Raw genomic sequence first — 23,770 nt, forward strand, 5'->3', positions numbered from 1 at the left:
TGTTTCAAAAAAAAAAAAAACAAAAGATAAAGATGGCATAGGGCGTGGGTCAGAGTCCCTGCTGGTCACCTGGAGGATTGATGAGAGCCTGCCTTTAGAACAGTAGTATCGGTTCTACAAGGCAAACCGTGTGCCTGACCCAGGGTGCATGAGCAGCTTGTGGGAGAGGAGGAGGAGGTGGTTCTTAGGCCCTATCACCATCCATGAGGCAGATAGCCCAAAAGACACACACAGGGTCAAGGCCACAGGAACCACCACAGGCCTCCAGATGCACGGCACAGGGTCAGCCTCTCCCAGTCCCATCAACCAGCTAAGGCCATGCGAGCACAGCAGGAGGGCATGCTTGTTCCCATGGCTGCCCCCTCCTGAGGACACCCAAGGGTTGGGTGGGCCAGGTGGAGGGTAAATGAGGCGAGAGGTCTTAGAGTACCTTTCTGACAATTATTAAGAAGCCTGTTTGAATCTACAGGAACGTAAGAGAAATTGGAATTTTGCTTGGTTTAGAGAAAAGTACCAAGATTTTATGTTAGGGAGTATCGCTAGACATGAATATTTGGCATCGTTAAATGGAAGGTGATTTAAGAAAATAGACTTATGGCCGCGTGCAGTGGCTCACGCCTGTAATCCCAGCACTTTGGGAGGCTGAGGCGGGTGGATCACTTGAGGTCAGGAGTTCAAGACCAGCCTGGCCAGCAAGGTGAAACCCTATCTGCACTAAAAAAAATTAGCTGGGCATGGTGGTGCATGCCTGTAATCTTAGCTGCTCAGGAGGCTGAGGTGGGAGGATTGCTTGCTTGGACCTGGGAGGTGGTGGTTGCAGTGAGCTGAGATTGCACCACTGCACTCCAGCCTGGTTGACAGAGCGAGACTCCATCTCCAAAAAAAAAAAAAAAAAAAAAAAAAAAAGAAAATAGACTTACATAGTGACCTGTAGTAATTTTTAGGACCTCTGATAATTCAGACAAAAAAATGAGGGGAAATTTACAGTTTTTTGTGACAGTTGAGTGCGAATGTTTCTTAAATGCAGAGTCCACATTAACTTACTTCTTCTCCGTAGTCCTGTAATGCAGGTACCTTTGTGATCTGTATTTTTCATTTGCCACCCTTTCTAATGTAAGATTTGAAGTGTATGAGACAATTTATGTCATGTTTGTAAGTTATAACGCCTAATAAATAGACTTAAAAACCTGAGAAGTTGCCATCCCACCCGGGACTGGAACCTCACTGCTAAGTCACATTCACCTGCATGCTCCTCCCCACCCATTTTTTTTTTTTTTTTTTTTTTTTGAGATGGAGTTTCGCTCTTGTTGCCCAGGTTGGAGTGCAGTGGCGCAATCTCAGCTCACCAAAACCTCCGCCTCCTGGGTTCAAGCGATTCTTCTGCCTCAGCCTCCCCAGTAGCTGGGATTACAGGCATGTGCCACCACGCCCAGCTAATTTTGTATTTTTAGTAGACAGGGTTTCTCCATGTTGGTCAGGCTGGTCTCGAACTACTGACTTCAGGTGATCCGCCCACCTCAGCCTCCCAAAGTGCTGGGATTACAGGCGTGAGCAGCATGTACCTAAACAAGATACTGCTTAGTTTTCTTGCTTTGGAGCTCTGCAGCACTTATAGTATGCTGCTATTTATATTCCAGGAGCATGGATGAACATTTATGTTTACACAGGTACTTTCTTTATAAAGACATAAAACTTCCTTGGAAGAACATGGAAGACTAATAACATTGGTTTCTCCAAAGAAGGGAGAACGGTGTGTTTGGGTAACAGAGGTGGGAGGAAGGATTGTCGCCAAGCAGTGTTCCATCACTTTGAGGGTTTTTTTTGACATGGAGTCTCGCTCTGTCGCCCAGGCTGGAGTGCAGTGGTGTGATCTCAGCTCACTACAACCTCTGCCTCCTGGGTTCAAGTGATTCTCCTACCTCAGCATCCCAAATAGCTGGGATTACAACAGCCTGCCACCACGCCTGGCTAATTTTTGTATATTTAGTAGAGGTGGGATTTTGCCCTGTTGACCAGGCCGGTCTCGAACTCCTGACCTCAGGTGATCCACCTGCCTCAGCCTTCCAAAGTTCTGGGATTACAGGCATGAGCCACTATGCCTGGCCTCCCTTTGAGTTTTGATCCGAACCTCATGAAGGCATTACCTTAAGAGGACCTTAATGAAAGCATGCTGATTTTCAGGCTCTGTGGCGCACCTTACGCAACCCTGCCGACAGCATCTCCCACGTGGCCTACCGTGTGCTGGGTAAGTTTGGCGGCAGTAACAGGAAGATGCTGAAGGAGTCGCAGAAGCTGCACTACGTTGTGACTGAGGTTCAGGGCCCTAGCATCACTGTGGAGTTCTCCGACTGCAAAGCCTCTCTCCAGCTCCCCATGGAGAAGGTAAGCTTGGAGCTCTGTGACAATGTTGTTTTGTTTTAAGCCTTGTGAAGATACTATGTTTCAGTCTATGTGAAGTGTTAATTAGACCTGTGCCTTAGGCAATCTCTGAGTAGAACCAGATGTATCAGGTGATCAGCCTGGTTGGCACAGGGGCTTTTCCTAAAGCCAGGAGACCAGTGGAGGGGTGTCACCTGAGAACTTGGGACCCTGGAGCAGCCCCCTCTCCTGGTGACCAGGAGGAGATGCCAGCCCATCCTGCCGTGAACTCCTTCCATTCTGATGCCTAGCAGGCTTACTGAGAACCTGAGTAGAGTCCATGCCTGTCTGTCTTCGCAGCCACACTCAGTGCCTCGCTTTCTCCCATTCTCTATCCAAACGCAACTCGTGCTTTCTCATTCCTGTCTCTCATCCCACTGCCGACAGCTCCTGGGTCTCTGTTAGGCCCTTTAGAGATCCTTGTTTTTACCGTGTAAAAAGCAGACAGTGCCCCCGCACCCTGCTGGAGTGTCCTGCCCGCTGCCTTTGCCCTGTCTGTGTTGAACACTCACCATCTCTCCTCCCTGCCCTGCTGACTTTTCTGCTCCCTGTCCTAGTTCTGTGTCAGCATCATCCCATCGTCACGTTGGCTTTTCCCCCTGACTCTGTCACCAGTCCTTCCCCACATGGTGGCAGCACTTGTTTCCATGTCTTTGCAGGACATCATCTAGCTGTTGTGTATTGGGTATTTTTTTAAGGATATTATCGTAGTGTTTGAGTGGATCCACGTGAGTTGGGCATTTCAGTAAGCTGGCTGCCTGCTGGGGTCCTGAGCCTCTTGCAGATCTAGTCTTCAGCCAGCATTGTGTGGCCTGGAACTGCTCCAGGCCCTCCCTTTGCTCTGTCTAACTCCTCCCTGCCCTGCTGCATCATTGTGTAGTACTGGGTGTGTTTACCTTTGTAGAAGACGTGTGCCCATGTAGTGGCTTCTGCGTCCATGAGTAAACATTGGGGAGGGAGAAGCCAGTACAGATAAGCGTCACTCTGGAGTTGTTTTCTGTCATCATCTCAGTCAGCCTGTCCCCCCCAACTTCCTCAAGCCTGTGCCTCATCCCCAGCCCTCCCCAACTCCCGCCTTATGAAGCACTGTTCCCTCTCCAGCCTCAGGGTGGGTGCAGTCTCAGCTTCTAACCCAAACCTTCATCCACATACTTTCCAAATGAATGCTACTCTCCTAAGAGAATTGGATGGCTAAAATTCTGTCTTTTGCGTATTTTATTTGACTCTGTATAGACTAAGAGCACCCCCCACCCCCCAAAAATTCCCTTTAGAAGTAGTTTTGCCCCAAAGCAGCTGAAGTCTGGAAGAAATCAGGTTTTGCAGAGACAGGATCGTAAAGGTCTGGGCCCCCTTACAGAGGCTCACCATGATGCCTGTCAAGGCATTCTTTCGGAGCAGAACGCCATCCTCCTGGCACTGGCTGCAGCACACCTGGCATAGCTAAGGAGCCCATGAGGTAAAGGGAAAGATGAGCATGGCTAAGCCAAGCGCCAGTGAGTTTCCATTAAACCATTCTGCTTTTGGTGCACTTGGCAGTCCTTGATTATTTTTGGCAGGTAATTGGCTCATATGTTATATTGATTCTGAAAAATAAAATTTTAGAAAGTATCACCATTTATAACTGTTACTGATCAGATCACATGCATTTCTGCAGTACCCCCGAAGAGCACGGACACTCAAGCTGGGGTTCATCTGGGGAGGAGCTGTTGTCATGCTTGTGTGCACTGTGTGTCTCTAAGCCTGGCAGGGGCTGGAGAGGGAGGGCCTCTGTCCCTGTCATCACCCTCTCCTGGTTCCTCACACAGGGCCTGGGTAAATTTTTAACAAAGATTAGTTATTTGATTTATATGTACATAATTATTGTTAAGGTGAATGTCTTGGCTGTTAAAGGCTTCAGATTACTTTTGTGTGTGGTTGTGTCTTCGCCACTATCTCAGTCAACCCCATGGGAATGAATAGAATAAAAATGTGTGCATGTAGCTATGTAGGCTTTCTGAAAAAAATGATGTCAACCTTTTTCTTTCTTAAAGAGTGAGGTTAGTAAAAGCTTAAGAAAGCCATCTTTCAGTTTTCGACCTAGGCACTGGAAAGTCTGCTTTGCAGAAAATTCATTATTATTCTTGTTAGGACCTTGAAGAGTGTGTAGGTGAGGCAGAATCTGGTTTAACCCAGCAAATCTACCACAAGAGGCTCTCCGAGCTCACTTAGTTCCTGTAATCTGCCATCGGCTATTTGAACATGAAATTGTTAAACTCCATCTTGGCATTTTAATTTGAACTGTGCAATTCCTTATTTCATGATACTTCCACCGCCTCTTTTGGAAGCTTCACCAGGTGAATACCTATTAAGCTGTATTGGCCCACTGTGCTCTCTTCAAAAGAAAATATGCATGAGACTGGTGCCATGGCTTAGTTGGTTAAGGCGCCTGTCTAGAAACGTGCATTAAGATTCTTCTGGGTGATCGAGACCATCCTGGCTAACACGGTGAAACCCTGTCTCTACTAAAAATACCAAAAAAATTAGCTGGGTGTGGTGGCGGGTGCCTGTGGTCCCAGCTACTCGGGAGGCTGAGGCAGGAGAATGGCATGAACCCAGGAGGCGGAGCTTGCAGTGAGCGGAGATGGCACCACTGCACTCCAGCCTGGGCGACAGAGCGAGACTCCATCTCAAAAAAAAAAAAGATTCTTTTGGGTGCGGCCGGGCCCAGTGGCTCACGCCTGTTATCCCAGCACTTTGGGAGGCCGAGGCGGGCAGATCACAAGGTCAGGAGATTGAGACCATCCTGGCTAACACGGTGAAACCCCGACTCTACTAAAAATACAAAAAACTTAGCTGGACATGGTGGCGGGCGCCTGTAGTCCTAGCTACTCGGGAGGCTGAAGCAGGAGAATGGCGTGAACCCGGGAGGCGGAGCTTGCAGTGAGCCGAGATACATGCCACTGCACTCCAGCCTGGGCGACACAGCGAGACTCCGTCTCAAAAAAAAAAAAGATTCTTCTGGGTGCTGCAGATGCTTTCAGTGAAAGCTTTTCACAATCATGTAATTTCAGCACAAACTGTAGTTTCTTTGTGTCTTGGTCGTAGGCCATTGAAACTGCTCTGGACTGCCTGAAAAGTGCCAACACTGAGCCCTACTACCGGAGGCAGGCATGGGAAGTGATCAAATGCTTCCTGGTGGCCATGATGAGCCTGGAGGACAACAAGCACGCACTCTACCAGCTCTTGGCACACCCCAAGTATGTCGGCCGCTTCCTTCTGTGCGATTGGGTGGATCCTGTTTTAGGAATTGGGGCTGCAGAGGGCCTCCCAGGTTTCCTAGCGCTAGGAGCAGGCTCCTTTAAGTTCAGCAGATGCCGTATTATCTACCTACTCCTTCTTCTTGGGGCCTTAGAGAAAATGGAAAGGAGAACTGGGTGCTTGAGAATTAGAAGGGATCACAGTTGTTGTCTGCCTTTATTGTGTCTTGTCACCTCCTCCATTAGTTTGTAAGTGTGAAGAAATCAAGGGTCATGTCCCTTCTCCCTCCTTTTGTCTCACCATTCTGTCCACAGCAGCTAGCACCTGACAGGCATGCAGTGGACCCTCTGCATTTTCAGTTCACAGTGATCTTTCTCCAGATATTTCTCATGTGATGTCTGTGTCTTGCTCTTAACTCTTGAGACTGTGCATGACCTTAATGTAATGATCTTTTTTTTTTTTTTTTTTTTTTGAGACGGAGTCTCGCTCTGTCGCCCAGGCTGGAGTGCAGTGGCGCAATCTCGGCTCACTGCAAGCTCCGCCTCCTGGGTTCACGCCATTCTCCTGCCTCAGCCTCTCCGAGTAGCTGGGACTGCAGGCGCCCACCACCACGCCCGGCTAATTTTTTGTATTTTTAGTAGAGACGGGGTTTCACCATGGTCTCGATCTCCTGACCTCGTGATCCGCCCGCCTCGGCCTCCCAAAGTGCTGGGATTACAAGCGTGAGCCACCGCGCCCGGCCATGTAATGATCGTTTGAGGTAACACATGCATACCATTTTTCTGCATTGTAAGTTTCAGGGGATGGATTTTTTCCTATATATTTTCACATTCTTCACCGCATCAGAAGTGATGCTGAGTATATAGTAGGTGCTCAGTTGTTTAAAGGACATTGAAGAGAGAGGAGTCAAGGTAACCAAATGCACAAGGAAATAAAACAACATGAGTAAGAGCCAGCAGAATCAATGGAAGGCAGAAATATACCCACACAGGCTTCAGGTGTTAGGATTATCAGAACTAGGTTGTAACTATGCTTAGAATGTTTAAATTAATGAAAGACAAACTTGAAAATACCTCCAAGAAACAGAAACCTATAAAAATTGCCCAAAAAGTTAAAGAGAGAGAACCTTTAAAAGTTGTCGAATACTTATCCAGAACACATGCAGAGAGAGAAAAGATGAAGAATTCAAGAGAGAGTAAGAGACATGAAGAGTAGAGGGAAGTAGCATCATTTACTTGAAACCCCTCAAAAAGAGCAGAGACATAATGACTGAGAATTTCCCAGAACTGATGAAAAAATTAAACAGTGTGCAGATCCAAGATGTTGAGTGAATCCAAAGCAGGATAAATAAAAAGAAATCCACACAGACAAACTATAGTGAAACAACTACAAATCAGAAACAAAGGGAAAATCTTAAAAGATGGCAGAACAAAAAGATGACATTCAAATGAATGATCACTTGGAAGCTGTGAAAGCCACTGGACAGTGGAATAAACCTTTAGTTTGAAAAAAGAATTGCCAACTTAGAGTCATATATCTGGTGCAGTATGACCCATGAATAAGGATGAAATAAAGATGTTTTCAGATAAAAACAGAAATCTGCCACCAGCACATCTTCAGCGAAGAACATTCTAAAGGATGTTCATTCAGACAGAAAGTTCCTCCATGGAAAATTGAGGATGGAGGAAGGAAAAAGAGCCAAGAAAATGATAATTTGTGACCAAATGTAAATGGGATGCAGCTAAAGTGATACTCAGAGGGAAACTTACAGCCTGAAAAAACATGCTGTAATCCCAGCACTTTGGAAGGCCGAGGTGAGGGGTGGGGGGGTGGGTCACCTGAGGTCAGGAGTTCAAGACCATCGAGACCAGCCTGGCCAACATGGTGAAATCCCGTCTCTACTAAAAATACAAAAAAAATTAGCTGGGCGTGGTGGCAGGCACCTGTAATCTCAGCTACTTGGGAGACTGAGGCAGGAGAATCACATGAACCCGGGAGGCAGAGGTTGCAGTGAGCCAAGATCACGCCACTGCACTCCAGCCTGGGTGACAGAGCGAGACTCTGTCCAGGTGTTGCTAAAATTAAAGCAGATAAATTACCCAGGCCTGTCTGAATAAGAGGGAAGCAAGCAGATTAAAAATTTAAAAAGAAGTCCTGGTGGAGTCATCAGCTCAGGAGTTGAGTGTCGTGATGCCAGATCTGATTTTGCCTTTCAGCTTTACGGAAAAGACTATCCCCAATGTCATCATCTCACATCGCTACAAAGCCCAGGACACTCCAGCCCGGAAGACTTTTGAGCAGGCCCTGACAGGCGCCTTCATGTCTGCCGTCATTAAGGACCTGCGGCCCAGCGCCCTGCCCTTCGTCGCCAGCTTGATCCGCCACTATACGATGGTGGCAGTCGCCCAGCAGTGTGGTGAGCACGGGGGCACGGGATTGGTTCTTTGACTTCTTTAGGTGCTTTAAAAACTTGCTCAGGACATTTTGTTGTTCTAGAAAAAGCGGAGTTTGGCTGATTGATTTTTGGCTTTTCTAATTTTCCATTTACTACATTGATAATTGGTATTTCAGTGGTGGGCGCTATATCAGCTTGAAAGTTATTACCTGCCAAGTTTTGTTTGTAAGATAGACCCCGTTTAATAATACTTCTGTGTCCAAGTGCTTTGGACAAGCTGCCTGTGAAACAGACAGTTTGTGGTCACACTCACTGCTCGCCTTCCTCTGCCTGGCTGTGTTTTCCAAGGCCAGTCTTGCCCTCCAGAAACTTCGCCATCACCTGCTCCCTGCTCTCCAACCCATGCCTCGCAGTCTCCGCTGCGATGCCCGTTTCTGCCCCCAGGATCCTCATTCTGCCATTCCTCCTGCCTGGAATGGCTGCTCACCTCCACTTCAGTGGCTCTCACACTCTTGGTGGTGAAGGGCCACTTGTATTTGTTCACTTTTATTTCCAGTCCATTGTAGGTGATTTGTAAAAGACAATAAAAATGGCCAGGTGCGGTGGCTCACGCCTATAATCCCAGCACTTTGGGAGGCCAAGGTGGGCGTATCACCTGAGGTCGGGAGTTTGAAACCAGCCTGACCAACGTGGAGAAACCCTGTCTCTACTAAAAATACAAAATTAGCCGGGCATGGTGGCGCATGCCTGTAATCCCAGTTACTCAGGAGGCTGAGGCAGGAGAATCACTTGGACCTGGGAGGCGGAGGTTGCGGTGAGCAGAGATCGTGCCATTGCTCCAGCCTGGGCAACAAGAGCGAAACTCCATCTCAAAAAGAAAAAAAAAAAGACAATAAAAATGTCATGCTGCTGCCAGTTGCTACATAAGTTTCTGAAAACTTACTGTCAATTTCAGCATCTCCTCCCAGACCAGTCACAGTTCGTCTGCAGACCGCACTGTAGTAGCACTGCCCAGTTCATGTCCTCAAAGCCCCTCACCCTTAAGATCAACCAGCAGAGCACATAGAATTTTCCCCTTTAACTTTTCTTGGCCTGACCGGTCAATACTGTACAATTTAGCACTTTGATCGTTTCTCAGTGTTTGTTCTATGTTAACATTGTCTTTCTGGCAAAACTAAGCTTCTCAGTAACTTCCACCTTGGACCTGGGTACCTCCGAGGCATTACCTAATAATGCTGTGGACGACTGTTCTCTGCCATAGCTGGATGCCGTTGCTTTTTGTTGTTGTATGTTAGGAATATCCGGAGCATAACCCATGGTCATTCCCATGTTCTGCCCCTTGGCCTATTTAATAATTTTTTTAAAAAATGTTACATCATTGTGGTTTTATTTATTTATTTTTTTAATTTTTGTTTTGTTTTGCTTTTTAGAGAGTCTCGCTTTGTTGCCCAGGCTGGAGTGCAGTGGCGTGGTCATGGCTCACTGCAGCCTCTACCTGCTGAGCTCAAGTGATCCTCCTGCCTCATCCTCTTGAGTAGCTGGGACTACAGGCGTATAACAACCATGCCTGGCTAATTTTTTTTTTTTTTAGGACGGAGTCTTGCTCTGTTGCCCAGGCTGGAGTGCAGTGGTGCGATCTCAGCTCACTGCAACCTCTGCCTCCCGGGTTGAAGCGCTTCTCTTGCCTCAGCCCTCCTGAGTAGCTGGGATTACAGGCGCACGCCACCATGCCCGGGTAATTTTTTTTTGTATTTTTAGTAGAGATGGGGTTTCACTACATTGGTCAGGCTGGTCTCGAACTCCTGACCTCATGATCCACCCGCCTCGGCCTCCCAAAGTGCTGGGATTACAGGCGTGAGCCACCATGTCCAGCCCACGCCCGGCTAATTTTTAAAAAATTTTCTATGAAGATGCATCTCATTATGTTGCTCAGGCTGGTCTTGAACTCCTGGCCTCAAGTGATTCTCCTGCCTTGGCTTCCCAAAGTACTGCTTATTTAATTGTAAAAGATTATAAAAGTGTCATGAGCCACTGTGCCTGACCCCTGTGGTTCTCATTTTGAACTAATATATTTTTGAGTTATGATTGAGAAATATATGAAAATAACACAGTGTATCATAGAAAACATTCAGAAAAATACAGCCTAAAGGCATATCAGAGGACTTAATTTACACATAATTGCAGTTTAACAGAAGTTGTCTTAAAATCTCAGTGCTGGCTTTTTATAGAGTTTCTTTTTTTTTTTATTTTTTATTTTTGAGACGGAGTCTCACTGTGTCAGCCAGGCTGGAGTGCAGTGGCGTGATCTGCAACCTCCATCTCCTGGGTTCAAGTGATTCTCCTGCCTCAGCCTCCTGAGTAGCTGGGATTACAGGCACCTGCCACCATGCCCAGCTAATTTTGTATTTTTAGTAGAGATGGGGTTTCACCATGTTGGACTAGGCTGGTCTCAAACTTCTGATGTCAAGTGATCCTCCCGCCTTGGCCTCCCAGAGTGCCGGGATTACAGATGTGAGCCACCATGCCCTGCTTTTTATGGAGTTTCTAACTTCAAGGAAAAAATTGGGGAGTTCTGCAGTTTGAGGGACAAGACTGTTCTCATAAATGAACTCTCACGTGCCTTCCCTCTCTCTCCTTTTAGGCCCTTTCTTGCTGCCTTGCTACCAGGTGGGCAGCCAGCCCAGCACAGCCATGTTTCACAGTGAAGAAAATGGCTCGAAAGGAATGGATCCTTTGGTTCTCATTGACGCAATAGCTATTTGTATGGCATATGAAGAAAAGGAGCTTTGCAAAATCGGGGAGGTGGCCCTAGCTGTGATATTTGATGTTGCAAGTATCATCCTGGGCTCCAAGGAGAGGGTAAGGAAGGGTTGAGGAGTGTCTCTGATTTGGAGGGTGTCTGTACCTGAGGGTGGTCCTTCTAGAAACTGATAGTTTAAGAACTGCGGCCGGGCACAGTGGCTAATGCCTGTAATCCCAGCACTTTGGGAGGCCAAGGTGGGCGGATCACCTGAGGTTGGGAGTTCGAGACCAGCCTGACCAACATGGAGAAACCCCATCTCTACTAAAAATTAAAAAATTAGCCAGGCGTGGTGGCACATGCCTGTAATCCCAGCTACTCGGGAGGCTAAGGCAGGAGGTGGAGGTTGCGGTGAGCCGAGATCACGCACGCCATTGCACTCCAGCCTGGGCAATAAAAGTGAAACTCTGTCTCAAAAAAAAAAAAAAAAAAAGAATTGCGGTAACGTGTTGTGGTTTGTTCATTTTCGTCTCCAGGCCTGCCAGCTGCCCCTGTTTTCTTACATCGTGGAGCGCCTGTGTGCATGTTGTTATGAACAGGCATGGTATGCAAAGCTGGGGGGTGTGGTGTCTATTAAGTTTCTCATGGAGCGGCTGCCTCTCACTTGGGTTCTCCAGAACCAGCAGACATTCCTGAAAGCACTTCTCTTTGTCATGATGGACTTAACTGGAGAGGTAGGTGACGGGCGGCCCCAATCCTAACCATTGCTGTTTTTGAAATGGTGGTTTCCTGAAGAATACTATAAGATCCTTCTGCAAATATGCTCTTCTAGCAGCGTAGTGACTTTGATACTCAGATTTCATTTCAGCATCTTTACTAAAAGGACAGCTCAGAGCTCCCATAGGCCTTCTGTGGGTATCTAAATACCTGTTTGCTTTGATAAAGAACCGTTACAGGCCACAGTATTTACCACAGTGCATCTGAAAAGGGAAATTCCGCTTCTCGTGTGCTGTTTCCAGAGGAGCTGCATTCTTAAACCTATGCAGATATGACTCACACCAGTAGAACATGGTGGGCATTGCCAGCTTATCTGGTGAATGCAGGGGTCACATTTGGATCCACGTTTTCTGAGTAGGTGACTTAGGGACTAAAGCACCAAGTGGGTGCTGTGAAGTCACCTCATTAAAGCAGCTGGCAAGAGGGGCATGGACCCCCCAGTGACGGTCTTTATGGCAGACGGGTGTGCAGGAGACGGTGGGCAGAGTGGGTGGCATCGCCCTGCTTTCATTCTAAGGCATCCCTGACTTGCAGGTTTCCAATGGGGCAGTCGCCATGGCAAAGACCACCCTGGAGCAGCTTCTGATGCGATGCGCAACGCCTTTAAAAGACGAGGAGAGAGCCGAAGAGATCGTGGCCGCTCAGGAAAAGTCTTTCCACCACGTGACACACGACTTGGTTCGAGAAGTCACCTCTCCAAACTCCACTGTGAGGAAGCAGGCCATGCATTCGCTGCAGGTGTTGGCCCAGGTCACTGGGAAGAGTGTGACCGTGATCATGGAACCCCACAAAGAGGTGAGATTTCTGTCACCAGAACCAAGGTAATTTCAACAAAACTTTTGAGACTTTTTTTTTTTTTTAATTTGAGTTGAGGTGATACTCTGTTTGTAATTTTGTGTCTTGGTATCTGTGGGGCCTTAGTTCCAGGACCCTGTGTGGGTACCAAAATCTGGGATGCTCAAGTCTCTGATGTAAAATGGTATGATGTTTGTATATAACTTACGCACATATTCCGTGTACTTTATTGATTTATTTTTTCTTTTTAAATGCTTTTTTATTTTCATTTATTTTTTTGAGACAGTCTCACTCTGTTGCCCAGGCTGGAGTGCGATCCTAGCTCACTGCAGCCTCGAACTCCTGGGCTCAAGTGATCCTCCTGCCTCAGCCTCCTAAGTAGCTGGGACTATAGACGCACACCACCACGCCTGGCTAGTTTATTTTCTATTTTTTTTAACTTTTTTTTTTTTTTTTGAGACAGAGTCTCGCTGTCGCCCATGATCTTGGCTCACTGCAAGCTCCGCCTCCCAGGTTCATGCCATTCTCCTGCCTCAGCCTCCCGGGTAGCTGGGACTACAGGCGCCCGCCACCACACCCGGCTAATTTTTTGTATTTTTAGTAGAGATGGGGTTTCACAGTGTTAGCCAGGATGGTCTTGATCTCCTGACCTCATGATCCGCCCACTTTTGCCTCCCAAAGTGCTGGGATTACAGGCATGAGCCACCGTGCCCAGCCTTTTTGTTTTTTTAACTTTTTAAATTATTTCTTTTCTTTAGGGAAATTATCATCCAGCCCAAAATGTCATTTTCTTCTTTTTAAAAAATTTTTTTCCAGCTATTTTTTTATAGAGATGGGCTCTCACTATGTTGCCCAGTCTGGCCTTGAACTCCTGGGGTCGAGCAGTCCTCCCATTTCAGCTTCCCAAAGTGTTGGGATTACAGGCGTGAGCCACCATGCCTATCCTTAAATTTTTATGGGTACATAAAAATTTGTATAATCTCCCATATACTTTAGTTCTAGATTACTTATAATACCTAATACAATGTAAATGCTATGTAAATAGTTACACTTTAATAGTTTGTTTTTTCTTGTCACGTTATTTTTTATTTTTTCCTCAAGTATGTTTTCTCCTTGCCTGGTAGCATCTGAGGATGCAGAACCACAGACACAGAGGGCTAGCTCTACCGTTGTTCCTGCTCTTTATGACTTGAGATTTGCCAAAAAACAGTGTACTTCAAGAGAGTAGAAGGCAGCGTTCCTGAGGCTATAGCACAGTCTGGTAGTTTTATTCTTGTTTTATTGTGGTTTTGTCTTTTGTTTTGGATTTTTTTTTTAATTTTTATTTTTAAAGAGAGAGAGGTTACCCTCTTTCCTTTAGGAACTAACATATCTTACGTGTCTCTCCACGACCGAGGTTTTGCACATGAAATGTATGTCCCCTTCCCTAATGAGAAGATATCTGTAATAACTTTGGATCTCACACATGGTTTTCAAATTTTTAAAAAGTGTTTGTGTCTTAAGGGGTAGCTGGTGAGTGGTGCCTCCTCCTTGGCTTCCCCAGGTCCTGCAGGATATGGTCCCCCCTAAGAAGCACCTGCTCCGACACCAGCCTGCCAACGCGCAGATTGGCTTGATGGAGGGGAACACGTTCTGTACCACGTTGCAGCCCAGGCTCTTTACAATGGACCTTAACGTGGTGGAGCATAAGGTGTTCTACACAGAGGTAGGGGGGTGGTGGTGCGGAGTGGTGTGGATGGTGATGACGTGTGTCTGCTAGCCTGTCTTTGTACGCGAAGACTGGTCAGGCAGCGTTCAGAGAAGGCTCGGGCAGGGACCCGCAGGTAACCTGCTGACACCTGGCATAGCAACCTGAGCAGGTATGTTGCGTCTGGGCTCGGGCGGAAGGGAGGTTTGGCCAGCAGAGACGCTGATGTCTTGTGAGTTCTCAGAACTCTGTTAGCCCCAACAGGAATCTTTGCTTGAATTTAGGGCCTCAAAGTTGTATTTTAAAGGTGAAGCTGCACCCACTTGCTTTAATCACTCTTAGATCAGCTGGCCTGGTGCAAGTGCCAATTTATTGCATTCATTAATCACTGAAACGTGCCATGCGCTGTTGAGAACATCACACGAGTGCCCTAAGTTCTGACAGCACCCCCTGAAGTGTAGGGGTTGAGCTGTTTGTTCTCACTTTGAAGGTGTGGAAACTGAGGCTTAGAGTTTGCTGATTACCCAAAGCCACAGGGCAGGTGAGCTGGAGAGCTTGAATTTAAGCCAGGACTGTTATTTAGAGCATGGTTCCTAATCACTGCGCTGTCCAGCCGGGTTCTTATTTTTTTTAGTGGACTTGATTTGCCCCTTGACCTAAACACGGACCCTGGCAGATGGCATCTTATGAGTATTTGTCACTGTAAACATTCCAGTGTGGGGTGATATTAGTCTGACAAACAGGAAGGAAACTGTGGATGTTGCCAAATTATAAGCAGTGTCCTTAGAATACAGTAATGGTCTGGTGATCAGATAAAATTTAAAATTTTTATGGGACATGAATCATACTTGCAGAGGCATTGTCAGAGTATACCATGGCAAAAATCAGAAGACAGCAAATTCTTCCAGGTCCATACTGTCTGAATTTCTGATTATGAAAATTTACCTCTTGACGTTTTAAGGTCCTGTTTTTGCTTGGACATAATTGTTATAGGATCATATGATCTGGCTCTGATCTTTATACCTTATCATTTGTAAGGCTTGACAGAAGGTCAAGACCTTTAGGAAATGCGTAACTTCCCTTGGGTGATCTAGAGACAGATGTATTTTAACCTGCATGGAAAACTCCTCACTGCACTTAAGACCAGAGCCTGGCAGTATTGAGGGCATGAAACTGGTTTTCCAGATGTCTGTCAGTGCCTGGCTGCATCAGAACACGTGCGGATCTTTTGAAAAGCATGGACGCGAGTCCTTTCCTTGGAGATTCAGGTTCAGTAGATTTGGGTGAGACCTGGGAACCCACTGTCTGAAAGCTTCCCAGGTGATACTGTGTGGCTGTGTTGGGGTTTTGTTTTGTAGTTGACTTCTCTCTCTCCATACCTGCACGCATATGTACACCCATGCTCTTATATGTGAGGAGAATATTTTTGAAGGTCATACAAGGCCCTAGCAACGGTGGTTTCCTCTGGGCAGTGGAATGGGGTGGGTGGCTTGAAGTGCTTTTCACTATGTATCCTTTTCTGCTGTTTTAAATCTTTTACCAGGTTGGAATCTTTTAAGGGGGAAAAATGATAAAAGCCTATACTAGTTTTCCAGGATATGAATGAAGAGGAGGGGGAAATAGTGATAGAGCACGATATCTGTTATTTAGATAGCAGATAGAGAAATGTCTACTTGTGTGGTAAAATCTCTGGAAGGATAGCCACTGGAATTCCCAGTGATGTTCAGCTTCCTACTTTATGCTTTTCTGTACTTAAAAAAAAAGTGTGTTCACTTAAATATTTGAATTATAGCGCATCTGTTTCTTGAACACTTGTCTGAGGCCCTGGGGAGGCTGATCTGAACCAGGAGGCGACGGCCCTGCCATCATGGGATTTGCAGTTAGATAAAGTAACCCCGTTTTGAGAAAAAAAAAAACCATGATGGTATCAGAGTGGGTGAGAAAAAAACATGATGGTATCAGAGTGGGTGAGAAAGTGTCTAAGAATTCTTTTCACTAATGAAGTAAACTGAGTTTTGCCTTAAAGAGGCTCGGTCATACTTTGATACTTAAAATCTTTAGGATTTGAGCTTAGTTTGTCAGTTGTTAATTGTGTTGCAGTGTGTGTGGGAAGATTGCTGTGTTCTGTTATTTGCAAGGTTATGTCTTCACAGGAAGAGTGGGCTAAATGAAATTGTTTTATCTTTTGCAGCTGCTAAATTTGTGTGAGGCTGAAGATTCAGCTTTAACAAAGCTGCCCTGTTATAAAAGCCTTCCGTCGCTCGTACCTTTACGAATTGCAGCATTAAGTAAGTTAATGAAAATCTACGGGGTATAAAAGTGAAAGGAGACTGACCACAGGAGGTCTATAGAAAAAAAAAAGTGGGCTTTTGTTGTTGTTTTCTAATTGTTATGACTTTTTGTAGTCTTTTTAAGATGAGATCAAAAAATTATTTTTGTATGTTTATCAAACTGTGTAATGAGATGCCATAAAATTACATGTGTTGTTAGGATTGAAGTAATTTTGTGCTTTATAGTAAAGTCTGTTGTTGTTTTATGAATCAGACCTTTTGGTTTAAAAGGATTGTTGTATCATTCATATGGTGCCATTTCAATCAGAACCAGAGTGTATATATAGTAAGGGACATGACAGCCTTAGAAGCTTTTTAATGACTCAAGCATTTGTTAATCCTGCAATCTCCAGGTTTTCACTGGGAAACCTCAGGTATCATTGTCAAGCACAGGAATGATGCAAAGTGTAGGAAAATAGACTAGATCTGTGTTGACTGACATAGAAACAGTCATTTTCTCTCTAGTGGGGAGTGAATGTAAATACCCAGTACAAACTTTTTTAGTTGACTCTTTCTTGCTTTGTTGATTTTTATGCTCTTAATAAAATATTTCCAGAATCTTTCTTGAGTTAGAGGTGGAGAGCTGAGAGGCAGACCATAATACCTGAGCTAGAAGATGAGGTGGAGTGTTCCAGACAGTGCAAGCCAAAGCCAACAGGGGGACCAGGGGTGACTGGCAGCTTTCTTCTTCTCTTGGGGTCCCTTCTTTGGGGAACTCTCCTGCGCCTCCTTCCCGTTAGCCATTGTGGGTGCTACTTTTGCTAGAATGAATGTTACGTGTCACCTGACATAGAAGGTTGAGGTGTGTCTCCTTCCCTAAGAATATTTGCCTTTTGAAAGTCTTAAAGCCTTTCACCCTCAAAGCTGGGTAGTGAAGAAAGGCTGGGTTCTGTGTGTCTGTCCCCTGCGTTGCCTGTCGCTGGATGGCCGGAGACCATGCCATCAGCCTTGTTCAGATGGGACTGCCCTGGGTCCAGCTACCCTATCACCCTATGAAGGTGTCCTGGGATAGGGATGTCAGTGGGGTCTCTCTTCTTCCCCCTCAAGCCTTCTTCTTATCTGGAGATGTAAGATTTATCATGGCTTTTCTGGCAGGCTGGACTTCACTCTTAGATTATACCCAACATGTGGATGGAAGACCATGTGTATTTTTATCTTTCTCAGGGCCAACCACTAGGAAAGAGGGCTCGTGGTTCATATTTTTTGCTGGTTGGTAGGAACCTTTAGGAAAGAAAATTCAGCCAGGGACAGTGGCTCACAGCTGTAATCCTAGCACTTGGGGAGGCCAGGGCAGGAGAATCCCTTGAGGCCAGGAGTTGGAGATGAACCTGGGCAACATAGCAAGACACCTTCTCAACCAAATAATAATAATAAATATAGAGAAGAAAATTATTTGGGCATCTTTCCAGTTAATAATGGACTTGTCTTGATTTCTCTCCCTGAAGATGCACTTGCTGCCTGCAATTACCTTCCTCAGTCCAGGGAGAAAATCATTGCTGCACTCTTCAAAGCCCTGAATTCCACCAATAGTGAGCTCCAAGAGGCCGGAGAAGCCTGCATGAGAAAGGTGAGTGTGTGTGCGTGTATGCACACGCGTGTGTGTGCACACATATGTGTGTACTCTGCATTAAGAGTTCTTTCTATTTATTGCTATATAAACAGTGTTTGCCTAAAAGGCTTTATGCGTGTGGTTATTACACACTAAACTGTAATAAGAATATACCTGTTTCATAGTCATACTGAGTTTTTAAAAATATTAAACAGTAAAGATAAGTCTTCCTCATTTCGTCATAAATTTCTGAAATAGTATATGATTAATATTCCATCTTCCTAAGGGAGAACAGAAACTTGCAACTAAGGTTGAAGATGAGTTCTGTTCTATTATGAAGTGTCCTCAGTTGTTTATTTTGCTTTACAACTTATCTTTTTTAATAGTTTTTAGAAGGTGCTACTATAGAAGTTGATCAAATCCACACACATATGCGACCTTTGCTGATGATGCTGGGAGATTACCGGAGCTTGACGCTAAATGTTGTGAATCGCCTGACTTCTGTTACTAGGCTCTTCCCAAATTCCTTCAATGATAAATTTTGTGATCAGATGATGGTAAGCCAAATGCATTTAAACGCTCTATAATAAACTTAAAAAAAATTAAATTATTTAAAAAATAAATAATGCAGCTGGGCACAGTGGCTCACGCCTGTAATCCCAGCACTTTGGGAGGCCGAGGTGGGTGGATCGCCTGCAGTCAGGAGTTCGAGACCAGACTGGCCAACATGGTGAAACCCCTCTCTACTAAAAATAACAAAAATTAGCCTGGTGTGGTGGTGTGCATCTGTAATCCCAGCTACTAGGGAGGCTGAGGCAGGAGAATCGCTTGAATCTGGGAGACAGAGGTTGCAGTAAGCCAAGATTTTGCCAGTGCACTCCAGCCTGGGCAACGAGTGAAACTCCATCTCAAAAAAAAAGAAAAGAAAATTAGCCAGACCTGGTGGCACGTGCCTGTGGTCACAGCTTCTTGGCTTGGAGGCTGAGGTGGGAGGATCACCTGAGCATGGGAGGCGAAGGTTGCAGTGAGCCGAGATGGCATCACTGCACCCTAGTCTGGGTGACAGAGCAAGACCCTGCCTCAAAAAAATAAAAATAAAAATAATGCATTCAGATGGCTTAAAATTGAAAAGGTGTAAAAGGATGTACTGCAGAAAGCCTCCCTCCCACCCTGTCCTCCAGCTACCCAGTCCCCTCCCTGAGACAGCCGGGGTTAAGAGTTTGTTGTGTATCCTTTTAGAGATGTTTTATATATATAAGAGGACATATGTATATATATATTTTTCTATAAAAGGAGGTACAATATATATATACACAGTCCTTGCTTTTCCCATTTAACAGCCATCATTTCATATCAGTACCTGAAGTACTTCATTCTGCTTTATGGCTGCATAATACCTCATGACATGGACTTGCCATAATTTATTTAACCATGGCCTCACTGGTGAACATTTAGATTGTTCCCAGCCTTTTCATTATGTACCATGATGCACTGAAAAACTTGTTCCTAATTTCATGTTTTTATCTGTAGTGTACGTTTCTAGTTGTAGAATTTCTGGATCAAAAGAATGTATGCATTTTAATCTTTCAACACCTTGTCAAATTGCTCTCCAAAGAAATTTTTACCAATATACACTCCTACAAAATAGATAAGTGTGCCTTCTTTCATACAGTCTTGGGTAAGAACATTGGAAGTCCTTTGGGTTTTTAGAATTACCAGAGAAATAATTATGCAGGAAAAAAACCCATTTGACAGTGTTTAAATTGAAATGTAAGCGGATGGAGGATTTCATCTGTTAGCTTTCTTTTGCATTCAATTTTGCTTCTGGTAAATGGATTTATAAATAATAAACAGGATTTCATGGTCCACCACTGCAAACATGATTGTATTTTTCATGCTTAGGTTTCCTAAGTAGCCTTTGACCATTTGACATTTTAAGATACTGGAGCTACTTTTTTATTTTTGGTATACCTATCCCCCAGCTATAAACAGGAGTTTATATCTACTGATGGACAGATAAGGTAGAGATCGCATTATGTAGCGAGAGAGATTGCAGGCATGGATACATTGTGTGTGATACAGTGTATCACAGTGCATAGATATAATGTATTTATCTACATGCAGAATGTAGAGAAATCTCTCATATATGAAAGACACATAGCTTTTTACCTCATCTATATGCTAGTGTCTTCATATCTACAAGTACCTAAATAATGAATAATGACCCAAATACTAAAATTCTCAGTTATGCCCTAATAATACATTATAATTGAAAACCAAAGTATAATGTGGAAGTGAATTTTCCAAATTGGAGACTTTCGCCTTAAGCTTCCAAGTATATGTAATACACATACATACCTGTCAGTTTCCATATATTCCATATATTCACAAGAGTGGCTAAAATAAATATATAAAGTTACATCACTTCCTAATCAGAGCACATCCAATAAACACTTTATCTTACATCCTGTATTACGGCTGAGGTGCTTTCACACATGAGGCCCGTGAGCTCTGTGCATGTGTCCAAATGTCCTAACGCTTTTGTGTATGTCTGCTCTTGAAAAGTCGTCTGTCATTTTTTGCTGCCTTTGTATGCTTGCTTGAAGCAGCTTTGGTTTGTTTGTTTATTTTTATTTTTGAGACAGGGTATGGCTCTGTTGCCCAGGCTGGAGTGCAGTGGTGTAATCTCGTCTCATTGCTACATCTGCCTCCTGGGTTCAAGTGATTCTCCTGCCTCAGCCTCCCCAGTAACTAGGATTACAGGTGCCCGCCACCACACCCAGCTAATTTTTTGTATTTTTAACAGAGACTGGGTTTTCACCGTGTTGGCCAGGCTGGTGTTGAACTCCTGACCTCAAGTGATCCACCTGTCTCGACCTCCCAAAGTGCTGAGATTACAGATGTGAGCCACTGCCCTGGCCTGTTTGTTTGTTTATTTATGAGACAGAGTCTCACTCTGTCACTCAGGCTGCAGTACAGTGGCATGATCTCAGCTCACTGGAACCTCTGCCACCTGGGCTCAAGTGATTCTCCTGCCCCCGCCTCCCAAGTAGCTGGGATTATAGGCACCTGCCACCACACTCAGCTAATTTTTTGTATTTTTAGTACAGACAGGGTTTTGTCATGTTGGCCAGGCTGGTCTTAAACTCCTGACCTCATGTGAACCACTGCGCCTGGCCCAGCCTGTTTATTTTTAATCCCCAGTCTAACCCTTCAGACCTGCTGTGAGCTGGGAATTCATTCAGTGAACATTGTTACCCCGATTTTTTTTTAGTGCAGTATGAAGACAACTGCCTTAACATCTGTAGTTTCTGGCCAAGGCCAGTGGTCTTTCTGCCTGAAATAAATCACATGGGTTTTGTGTTAATGGTTCATTTAGGTGAATTTTTTCCTCCTTTTTCTGCTCTCTGAGTGGTTCAAACTGGAGGAGTTTCCATCCAGACGTTTTCATCCAGCATCCACCTGGACTGAGTCCAGCCTGGACTTAACGTTGACGGTGCCTTTGCGCTTAGTGGCAGAGGTCTTCCTGAATTACACCTGCCTGCTGTGCTCTGCCAGAGGCAGTGATAAGGGACACACTCGTCCCTACTTAGTCATGTTCTTCAGAACCAAGTTCAGTCACTGCTGGAGCTCTTGTTTTCCCTCATAAGCCTTTGAGTTTAATAGCTCAAGCCATCAGCAGTATTTTAAGAGCCAAGGCACCTTACTTTTAGGGTGGGCATTCATGAAAACAACCCTGAAAATTTACCTTTCTTTAAGAGTTTTAGAGTTTTAGCTCTTACATTTAGGTCTTTGGCCCATTTTGAGTTCATTTTTGTATATGGCATTAGATAAGGGTCCAACTTCATTCTTCTGCATATGATATTCAGTTTCCTTAAGATTGAGTTACCCGCTGGGCGCGGTGGCTCACGCCTGTAATCCCAGCACTTTGGGAGGCCGAGGCGGGCGGATCATGAGGTCAGGAGATCGAGACCATCCTGGCTAACATGGTGAAACCCCGTCTCTACTACAAATACAAAAAATTAGCCGGGCGAGGTGGCGGGCGCCTGTAGTCCCAGCTACACGGGAGGCTGAGGCAGGAGAATGGCGTGAACCCAGGGGGGCGGAGCCTGCAGTGAGCCGAGATTGCACCACCGCACTCCAGCCTGGGTGAAAGAGCGAGACTCCCTCTCAAAAAAAAAAAAAAAAATTGAGTTACCTGACATGATTATTAAGTCTTTTATGTGGTTAGTTGGTTTTTCTGTTTGTTTGTTTGTTTGTTTGTTTGAGACAGGGACTTGCTCTGTTTCCCAGGCTGGAGTGCAGTGGCGTGATCATAGCTCACTGCAACCTCCACCTCCTGGATTCAAGCGATCCTTCCACCTCAGCCTCCTCAGCAGCTGGGATTACAGGCATGCGCCACCATGCCCGGCTAGTTTTTGCATTTTTTGTAGAGACGGGGTTGCACCATGTTGGCCAGGCTGATCTAAAACTTCTGGCCTCAATTGATCTGCATACCTCCCAAAGTGCTGGGACTAAAGGAGTGAGCTACTGCGCCTGGCCATGTGGTTGGTTGGCTTGAATATTTCCTCATCAAACTAAAGATGAATTTTATATACCCATTAGTGTCATTTTATTCCTTTGGGAAAAAAAGAATGGTGATGTGGCTGGCTGTCGTCTACCCCTTTAATTCTGTAACTCTCATTTATATCTTTGTGTAAGGAGCCATTCTGGTAAGGAGTAGGGTTCATGAATTTCTGTTATGGTGATTAATATCTTTCAGGGAATGTTGTTGGTAAAATGTTGAGTGCTTTGAAGAAATGTGTATTATTGTATGCATTTCTCAATGCCAGTGTTCCCTGGAACACTGACTCCGCATGATGTCGGTGTTTCATGAAGACCAGTTCGTTGGCTACGTAAGGTTGGGAAACACGGCCTCTCAAAGTTTGACATGGACTGTAAGGACATTGAAGGCTCAGAGAAGGCTTGTCTTAGAGAAGAGTTTTTAGGTGTCCAAACCATTGTTCCCCATTCCTGTTTTACCATGGAAACCTTTTTAAAGCAACTTGCTAACTTCCTGTAGGACATCGGTGTTCTGAAGGGCAGGTTTGAACAATGCAGGATAATAAAGATGCAACTGTTATTGAATGCTCTTGTTGTGGTTTTAGCTTTAAGGCCTGGGCATTTGTCTGCCTGGTTTTGCTACACACAGGCTGGAGCCTGGCTACCAGGTGCCTGAGTTAAGCTAAAGTCGGGGGTCTCTTCCCATACACTTAAATGCAGAGTCTCTTGCTGAAGCATGGCCCTCATTCTGCAGAGGGAATTGCGGCCCTATGGCACTCACTTGCACAGTCCCTGACCAAACGGGGTCCATATCTATCTCACCAGCCCCTTCCCTAGGGTCCCCATTGTGCCCACTGCTCCCCAGCCGCTGTGGCCGCCATTCCTTCTGTGCTGTCAGAGCCTTTGCCCTCCTCTTCTCTCTGCCCCTCTGCTTCTGGCATTCCTGCCTTCTCTGAGTCCCATCCTCAGCAGGAGGACCCCGACCCCCTCCTCTCTCATCCAGAGCTGGTTCCTGTCTTCCTCTTACAACACCGTAATTGTAGCTACACAGAGCAGGCACCTTTATGTTTACCTTTTTCCCCATCAGACCACGGGCTCCACAAGGAGAGGGACATCAGGACAGGGATCATGTCGGCTGTTCACGTCTCTACTGTGACATCCAGTGTGGGAGCCGACACTTCCAAGCACTCAGTGAACAGCTAGGAAACAAGTTAACAGGAAGTAAAATGGCAGGGCCTGGTATTGGAACACCCGGGAGTCAGGGCGTTTCCTTCTGTGTCAGAGCAAGGCAGCCTTTTTA

General features: G+C 45.4%; 1 protein-coding gene across 11 annotated transcripts in view; it reads left to right on the forward strand.

Moving 5' to 3' along the window:
* TRRAP (transformation/transcription domain associated protein) overlaps positions 1-23,770 on the forward strand; it is a 143,094-nt gene that overhangs the window by 49,168 nt on the left and 70,156 nt on the right. For 10 of the 11 annotated variants that reach the window (XM_032755915.2, XM_032755921.2, XM_032755924.2 and 7 more), the window contains 10 exons: positions 2,182-2,382; positions 5,503-5,654; positions 7,872-8,071; positions 10,692-10,909; positions 11,327-11,524; positions 12,102-12,362; positions 13,906-14,067; positions 16,241-16,337; positions 17,825-17,946; positions 18,315-18,485. In XM_032755915.2, coding sequence (XP_032611806.1) covers positions 2,182-2,382; positions 5,503-5,654; positions 7,872-8,071; positions 10,692-10,909; positions 11,327-11,524; positions 12,102-12,362; positions 13,906-14,067; positions 16,241-16,337; positions 17,825-17,946; positions 18,315-18,485 — 1,782 coding nt within the window. The remainder of the gene's footprint in view (positions 1-2,181; positions 2,383-5,502; positions 5,655-7,871; positions 8,072-10,691; positions 10,910-11,326; positions 11,525-12,101; positions 12,363-13,905; positions 14,068-16,240; positions 16,338-17,824; positions 17,947-18,314; positions 18,486-23,770) is intronic. The other variant, XM_032755919.2, reaches the window with a different exon arrangement.

Source organism: Hylobates moloch, unplaced genomic scaffold, assembly GCF_009828535.3.
Source record: "Hylobates moloch isolate HMO894 unplaced genomic scaffold, HMol_V3 SCAFFOLD_1, whole genome shotgun sequence".
NCBI lineage: Eukaryota > Metazoa > Chordata > Mammalia > Primates > Hylobatidae > Hylobates > Hylobates moloch.